The sequence below is a fragment of the Nicotiana tabacum genome, chromosome 20, assembly GCF_000715075.1.
Source record: "Nicotiana tabacum cultivar K326 chromosome 20, ASM71507v2, whole genome shotgun sequence".
Taxonomy (NCBI): domain Eukaryota; kingdom Viridiplantae; phylum Streptophyta; class Magnoliopsida; order Solanales; family Solanaceae; genus Nicotiana; species Nicotiana tabacum.
Window position 1 is genome coordinate 79,782,538 of NC_134099.1, and position 8,913 is coordinate 79,791,450.

General features: G+C 35.4%; 1 protein-coding gene across 1 annotated transcript; it reads right to left on the bottom strand.

Moving 5' to 3' along the window:
* Nucleotides 1-820: 820 nt before the first annotated feature.
* Nucleotides 821-6,075, bottom strand: LOC142174428 (putative mitochondrial protein AtMg00240). Its single transcript, XM_075240221.1, has 2 exons — nucleotides 5,691-6,075; nucleotides 821-924 (listed from the first exon to the last, which is right to left on the bottom strand). Exons 1-2 carry the CDS (start codon nucleotides 6,073-6,075, stop codon nucleotides 821-823), a joined length of 489 nt encoding a protein of 162 aa, XP_075096322.1.
* Nucleotides 6,076-8,913: the final 2,838 nt, after the last annotated feature.

Genomic DNA, 8,913 nt, shown 5'->3' on the forward strand with positions numbered 1-8,913 from the left:
TGTTCACTTCCTATCGGTTTCCTCTGAGTTAGAAAGCCCTGCATGATTTTGGCAATGTGAATTGTAGCACCAGAATCAATCCACCATGTATTATCAGAAACTTCAGTAAAATTAGATTCATAACATACAAAGGTAAAATTACCTTTCTTCTCAAGCCATTTCTTGTATTTCAGGCAATCCTTCTTTCAGTGTCCCTTCTTCTTACAAAAACGACAAGCATGTTTGTCAAAGATGTTTTTCTTCTTCATGGGAACACTTTTGCCCTTCTTTGCATTTCTCTTACCATGAGTTACCATATTAACACTTTCAGGTATCTCATGTTTCAACCTCTCTTCTTCTTGAACACACATGGTCAAAAGTTCATTGATTGACCATTTATCCTTATGTGTGTTGTAAGAAATCTTGAACGGACCATATTCCACAGGAAGGGAGTTGAGAATGAAATGCACAACAAATGATTCAGACATATCCACCTCAAGGGACTTGAGTTTAACAGCAATGTCTCTCATCTCCATAATGTGCTCACGCACTGTACGACTTCTGTCGAAAGTTATATTTGAGAGCCTCTTCATAAGGGTGCTGGCCAATGCCTTGTCAGAGCTTACGAATTGTTCATCAATTGCCTTCATGTAAGCTTTGACCTTATCGCTATTAGGGATAGGACCCCTAATGCTTTGGCTTATGTGAGCTTTTATGAGCATTAAACTTAAGCGATTAGATCGCTCCCACCGCTCATAATTAGCCTTAGCAGCTAGCGTACTTGATTCTGTGGGGATATGTGGTTCATCCTCATGGAGTGCCAGGTCCAGATCCGATCACCCTAAAGTGAGAAGGACTTTCTCCTTCCATTCAGCATAATTGTCACCAGAAAGCATTGGATTTGAGCATTCTCATTAAAAATAGCGGTAGGAAAAGCGGTAAAGACTGCAAAACAAGGACAAACATACATAAGCTATGAAGTACAATCCATCAAAGGTGAATTGCGTAAAATACCGATTCATAGTAAATTCTAGACCTTCCTGTGGGCAGAGGTTGCAACCCATGCATAGAATTTACTAACTTTATTAGACTAGTAAACTAAAATACATAAAAATTTATCCGTACCTGTGGGCATAAGATAATTTTAACTTAAAGGTTTACTATCTCATTCCAATTAATCTCACCAAAATGGTTACCTCCCTGTAGGGCCAGGTTACCATTTTAATAAGATAATCGGACTAAATAGATGTCATTACATCACTAAACTTTATGTGATTGAACAACTTAATTTCTTTTATATGAAGTACTCAAGATGTCGTGGCCACTCCTAAATACATGACATAAAAGAACACTCAAAATGACATCTCAATGAATGTTAATTAATTTCAAGATAGGTATAAGACGATAAGCATAGCGTTTCAACTAAAGTTGAAACCCACGAGTTGAAATCACAACTGATTAAAAAAGAAACTTTATTGAATCACCCTTCTTTAACACAAGTAAATATGCTATACCAAAGTTCTTGTCAAAATCAAAAGCGAAATCTTAAATCAAGAGCCAAACTTCACACAGACTGCCATAGCTTAATATAAATATAAGTAACGGCTCGTTGCATTATAAATCTTACTAATAGCAAGCACTGTGATGGGAGATATCAAGTTAAACAATTATAGTTTAACTATTCTGTTATACCAAGACAGATCTTCAATTAGTTATGATATAAACTTTAAAACCTCATATCATGGTAAGTATTCATAAAAATAGGTGTTTTTACATGTTATGAATTGGCGTTACATAGGAATTATGATCTATCAAAATAAAGAGTACCAATGCAATTTAGAGTAATTAAATTCGTCTGCCTAAGCAATCCGTTAGTGAAAGCAACTAAATTTCATGTCTTTGAAGACAAAGTTGACTTTTATGGCTCAAGTAACAAAACAAAAGACGATATTTCCAAACAAGGAAATATGCGTATCGCTTCAATACAACAGCGGTACTCCTTTAGCCATAAAGATTCATTCAAATTAAATAAAACAAACAACAACGGTAAGCAACCAAAATCAGAAAACACCTTTCACATTATTTTCAAGCAGAATATAGTACTGACCAACATGACTAAAGGAAGGCTCTGATACCACATGTTAAAATTCGAATACAAACACAGAGCCAACGCAGTGGAATTAAATATAGAACGTACCTTCAGCCATAGTTGTTCAAGTGTTGTAGAATCACCTTGTAAAACTTTGATAGAAAACCTAGGAGTCTTCTAGCCTGTGCCTATCGTTGGATGCCAGACTGATGGAGTCATAAACGTATTTATAGGTAGGCTAGGGACACTTAGGCAAATACTTTAGCCCTAGGAACTTCTCCATAAATTATAATTACCCTAGGGACTCCTAATATATGGTAATTTTTTTCCATCAAAAAAACTACCATATATGTATAACTACAAAATATTATCTGATATATTATTTCCTTTGGAAAACAAGGTAAATAATTATAACCTTATATGTGGGTCATACTAGAAGTCTCTAGAAGAGACGGTAATTTCTAACATGTTATAGCTCAAACATTATTCTCCAGGGCTTTGTAATAAATTAGTACCACACGGACAGACCTAAATTAGTACCTTGAAATCCACATCTGTATAGCTTACATGCCGATATTTGAAGAGGAATAGCTTAAAAGAAAGAAAAAAATTGATTAAACTAAAGAATAAGCTAGAAATATTTAGAAACACAAGATTTGAATAATCCTAAACGATGTTAGCATTTAGGTCAAACTCTATAAAAACTTTCTAGCACGAGAAGCTGGCAATTCTGCATCCATAGATAAAAGAAAAATGTAATTAATACACTAGCGATTCCTAGAAAGCCACGTCCTTAAGAATTAGCATCTAATATATATATAAATTGATTCGTAATAAACTTTGGACCTCAACATGATCCCAATGAGCTGACACAAAGAAGATGCAGACGATCATCATATTAATTATATATAGTTAGGCAACGGATATAATAGTCAATTATCATCTTCGTGCATATTTCCGATAAGTACTTTCAAAGATTTGGAGAAGTCTTAAAGCAAATAAAAAGAATTCCATTAAGCTGTCCGTTGCCTAACTTATTCTTCGTTCATATTTCAGATAAGTACTCTCTAAATTATAATATATAGTACTACTATTCAACATTTATTCGCTTATTATCTACTTTGAAGCCAATCAGGTCAGGCTGAAGTGTACCAGTTTCATTTCATGGTGTGTGTTGGAACAAAAGAAACATGGACCCATATAGCAATACCAACCAAACCCTAATCCCAAGGTTTAGTTTTTTCTTTTTATTCTAATCGCAGAGTTTAGTTGTGTCAACTCTTCGGTTAATAACTAAACCAAAGTTTGGTTAAATTTGTTGCTTAATAGAGGGCAGCCAAGTGTATGGTTTGGCAAGGATTTGATTTGCTGTGGTGGCACTAAAGATTTGGCTATTACGAAAGTTGACTGTTTAAGCCAATGGAATGGTCAGTTTTTGAAAGAATAATTGTTGAGCTATTTCCTAAAAAGGAAAGGTTTTTTTTACATATCTATTGACTTTTATATTTTTGTCGAAAAGGGAAATGACACTATGTCGGTCTTTTCTCCCTTTTTCTGTTTTTCTTTTCCCTAAGCAATAAGTAGGCTTTTCTACGAAAGCGAGAATAGTTAAATTTTGGAGGTCTTTTGTTGAAAGCAATTTCTCCGCCCTCATGGTCAAGACTCAGTAGTGTCAAGAATGTATGTTAAAATCTTTGAGTAAATATTGTGGGAGTGTTCAAAATTGAATCATAACCGTTAACCGAACTGTAAAAATAATTTGTTGGCTTATTGGTATTGAATTATTGGGGTAATGGTTAGTGAATGAATTGAAATTCTATAATTAACGGCTTAACGATTTGGGGTGGATTGTTCAATTTCCTTATCGGATAAACTGTTAACCAATTAAGAATTTTTATATTTATACTTTTATCCCAATATGTATATAAAATAATATTTATTGGTCAGTCTAAGGTGTATGGAACCTGTCATGATCTGGTAACAGATGCAGACCTTGATGTAGAATTGAATTTAAGTTAGTTTGGGCAGAGTAGTACTGCTAGTCTGCTACTTCCATATATACAAGTATATGATTTAAGCTAAAGGTGATTGATAATCTCGTTGCCTAAATACTACACCCACTCCGGCTTTGAATGAATTTGATCTGCAAAGCAAAATCAAGAAATTTTTACCTTACTCAGCTAGTTAAGCTTTGAAGAGTGCCTTTATTGGGGTTCAATTTCTATTTTCTAGTCTTACTCGGATAGTTCAGTTTTCAACACATAAGGCTTCATTTACTTCATCGAGAATCATTGCAAAGACAAAGCAGATGTGATGCTTTAATCCAAATATTTCCTTAATCGCTAATCCGATAAACCGCTCGATAATCGCTAATCCAACACAAGTTCGCCCGATGTCTTATTGGTTGGCTAGCAGATTACTATATTTCAACCAGTTAACCGATAAGCGAAGCCGTTAGCGTAAATATCTGCCTAAATTGCCCGATAAGAACCCCTAAAATATTGTATATGTGCTGAAATATAATACTATCACAACCAGGGGTGACTCAATGATATTGATGACCTTAAGCCAAATCTTAAGAGTAGACCTTAAATTTCATAAATAAAATTTATATGTTTTTATTTGATTGATTTGTTTTATTTTTGCAAAGATGGTGTATAGACCCTATACATATCTTTACTATGTACTCTGTATCTTGCTAGCTCCCACCGCTGAAGGTGTCTGAACACTACTCACTAAAGTTTTGGCAATATTAATATCCATGGTTAAGATAATATTTTTATAAGTTCTCATCATCTAATGATCTCAATCTTGCAAAGTATATGTTAAAATATAATCATATATTTGGAATAGTTCAAGTCTATTTTGAATTTAAAAAGCGACTTGATCTACCCTTTATAAAAAATATCAACTCTAAAGGATAGTACAAGAGACTTTACTTTTACTTTTTATTTTATTTTCAATAATGTCATTAAATTGTTCTTTTTTACATATTGCTTATTTTTTTATGAATTTAAGTATTTCTCTAAATAATATGAGCTCTATCACGTTTTGGGAAGAAAAAAAACATAAATCTAGTATTTGTGAGAAAGCACGGGAGAAAAATATATTTTAAATATTCTGCTTAAGTATAATAAAATGAGCCCTATTTATACAATACATATCCTACTCCTATTCTATGTGGGACTAGGACTAATTCATATTATTTACATAACTTTTTGCCACTCTCCCTCAAGCCGATGCATACAAATCATATGTACCGAGCTTGTTACATATGTGAATAATAAGAGGACTAGTAAGGGACTTGGTGAAAATATCTGCAAGCTGATCATTCGACTTCACAAACTTTGTAATAATATCTCTTGAGAATATCTTTCCTCTGACGAAGTGATAGTCAACCTGTTTATTCTCTTATGGAACACCGGATTTGATGCAATATGAAGGGCAGCTTGATTATCTCATACAAGTTCCATCTGCTGATCTCACTAAATTTCAACTCCTTGAGCAACTATTTGATCCAAACTAGCACACATGTCGCCATAGCCATTACTCGATATTCTGCTTCTGCACTAGACCGAGCAACCACATTCTATTTCTTGCTCTTCCAAAGATACCGAATTACCTCCTAATAAAACACAATATCTAGACGCATAACATCTATCAGAAGGTGATCTTGCCCAAGCAACATCTAAGTACCTAACTATCTGCTCATGGCTTCGATCCTCAAACAATGATCCTTTGTCTAGAGCTGATTTTATATACCAAAGAATGTGGACAACTGCATTCCTATGAGTATCACAAGGAGAATCCATAAACTGACTCACAATAGTCACAGGAAAGGAAATTTCAAGTCTAGTCAGTATGGGGTAATTTAATTTACCAATCAGTCGCCTATATCTTGCAGGATCACTAAGAGACTCTCTCTGTCCTGACAGAAGTTTAGAATTCGGATCCGTAGGAGTATTAACAGGTCTACAACCATGTCTCCTCAAGAATGTCCAACACATACTTCCTTTGTGAGATCACAATACCTGAGCTAGATTGAGCGACCTCAATACCTAGAAAATACTTTAATCTGCCCAGATCCTTAGTCTAAAAGTGGTGAAAGAGATGGTTATTCAACCTAATAATAACATCCTGACCACCGCCGTTAATAACAATATTGTCAACATAAACCACCAGATAAATACAGAGATTTGAAGTAGAATGCCGATAAAACACAGAGTGATCAACTTCACTACGAGTCATGCCAAACTCCTGAATAACCGTGTTGAACTTACCAAAATAGGCTCGAGGAGACTGCTTTAGACCATAGAGGGATCGACACAACTGACATACACAACCACTAGACTCCCTTTGAGTAACAAATCAGGTGGTTGCTCCATACAAACCTCATTCTCAAGGTCACCATGAAGAAAAACATTCTTAATGTCCAACTGATAGAAAGGCCAATGGCGAACAACAACCATAGATAAAAAAGAAGAAGGACTGGTGCTATTTTAGCCACGGGAGAGAAAGTATCACTATAATGGAGCTCAAATATCTGAGTATACCATTTGGCAATATGGACCAACTTTAACTACATACACCCAACGAAAACCAACAGTAGATTTACCTGAAGGAAGAGGAATAAGGTCTCAAGTACCACTCGTATGTAAAGCAGACATCTCGTCAAACATAGCTTGTCGCCATCCTAGATAAGACAATGCTTCACTTATAGACTTAGAGATGAAAATAGAGGACAAATATGATACAAACGCGTAGTGGGATGATGATAGATGATGATAACTTAAGATGACATAATGGGCATTACGATTAAGTATGGACTGTATACCTTTTTGAAGTGTAATCGATTGACTAAGATGAGGCAAGTCCGCAGTAAGAGCAGGGCCAGGTACAGGGCGTGAATCAACTGGGCCTAATGCTGGGCGCGGATGACAATGATAAGTCATGAACGGTGGAGCTGTAGATGGTGGAGCTGGAATGGAGCTGTAGGTGCTGGAGCTGTATGTGGTGGAGCTAGAACTAGAGCTGTAGGTGGTGGAGATAGAACTGGAGCTGTGGAGGAACATGAATGGGAAATAATGACTGAGTCTCCAAAAGATAGAACTAGTAGTACCTCAGAAATATTTAATTAATCACCTGGACCTGTGAAGTATGACTGGGTTTCAAAGATGGTAACATCAGCAGACATAACATACTTCTGGAGGTTAGATTAATAGCATGTATATCCCTTTTTCATTCTCGAGTAACCTAGAAATACGCACTTAAGAGCACGAGGAGCTAACTTATCTTTTCCTGGAGTAATTTAGGAACCAAATACGTGGTCCTAAAGATACATGGTGGAAAAGAGAACAAAATGTGAATGGGAAAACAAAATAGAGAATGGAACTTGATTATGGATAACTGAGGGTGTCATACAATTAATAAAATAATAAGATGTGAGAATTGCATCCCACCAAAAATGCAACAGATGATGAGATTGTATAGTAGGGTATGAGCAGTTCCATTTGTTGAGATGTGTACGGAAAAGATGTTTGATGAATGATCCCATAAGAGTTCATAAAATGCTGAAATAGGGAAGACAAATACTCTAGGGCATTATCACTACGAAATGTGCGGATGGAAATACAAATTAATTTTGAATTTCAGTGTAGAAGGTCTGAAAAATAGAAAATAACTCGGATTGATTTTTCATCAAAAATATCCAAGTGAACCTAAAATAATCATCATTAAAACTAACAAAGTAGCGAAATTCCACGGTAGAACTGACCCGACTAGGACCCCAAACATTTGAATGGACTTAAGTGAAAGGTGAGTCTGCACGATTATTAGGACACCGAGGAAAATGGGAGAGTATGCTTACTAAGCTGACATGAATCACACTCTAGAGTGGACAAGTGAGATAATTCATGTACCATTTTCTGAAGTTTTGACAAACTGGGATGTCTCAATAGTTTATGTAATAAATCTGGTGAATTAGTAACAGGACAAGTTGTTGAAGAAAGACACAATATGAGTCCAAGTAATTTTTCTAGGATAATATAATAAAGTCCATTTGATTCACGTCCGGTACTAATGATCCGTCCCATACTGCGTTCTTGTATAAAAATAAGGTCATCAAGAAATAAAATAGAGCATTTAAGTGATTTGGCTAAGCGAGTAATGGCTATGAGATTAAAAGGGCTACCGGAAATATAAAGAACTGACTCTAAAGGTAAGGAAGGAAGTGGACTTGCTTGACCTATTTCAGTTGCCATGGTTTGAGACTCGTTGGTCATTGTGACTGTTGGAAGAGATTGAGAATATGACATAATATTGAAAAGAGATTTGTTACCAGAAATATGATCAGATATACCTAAATTAATGACCCAAGAATTGGAGGATGAAGATTGGGAGACACAAATCACACTATTATCTTTTTGAACAACAGAAGCTATTTCTGAAGATGTTTGTTCATGCTTTGTGCTGAAGGAACTCAATATAATTCGATAGAGAAATCATCCAACTATTCATAGTATTGGATCCCATTTCGCTACAATTAATTTCTCAAGTTCTTGACTAAAACTGAATAAATATAAGAAAAACACTATTCACAATAAGGGAAAGTATTGTTCACATCGGAATCACTATTCACGCCGGAAAAAGTGCATTGTTCATGCCGGAAAAAATAAAATTTGTTAGAATTTGATATAACTTATATGTGTAGGCTCGGAATTGCAGGGGCAACATACTGTCCAAAAGAAGTTTTGTCAAAATCTGGCTGAAAATATCCTTACGCGCCGGTGCGTGAACGTCAGAACTTCGCCGAAAAATTCTTCTGAATGCGCGTGAGGGCGCGTGGA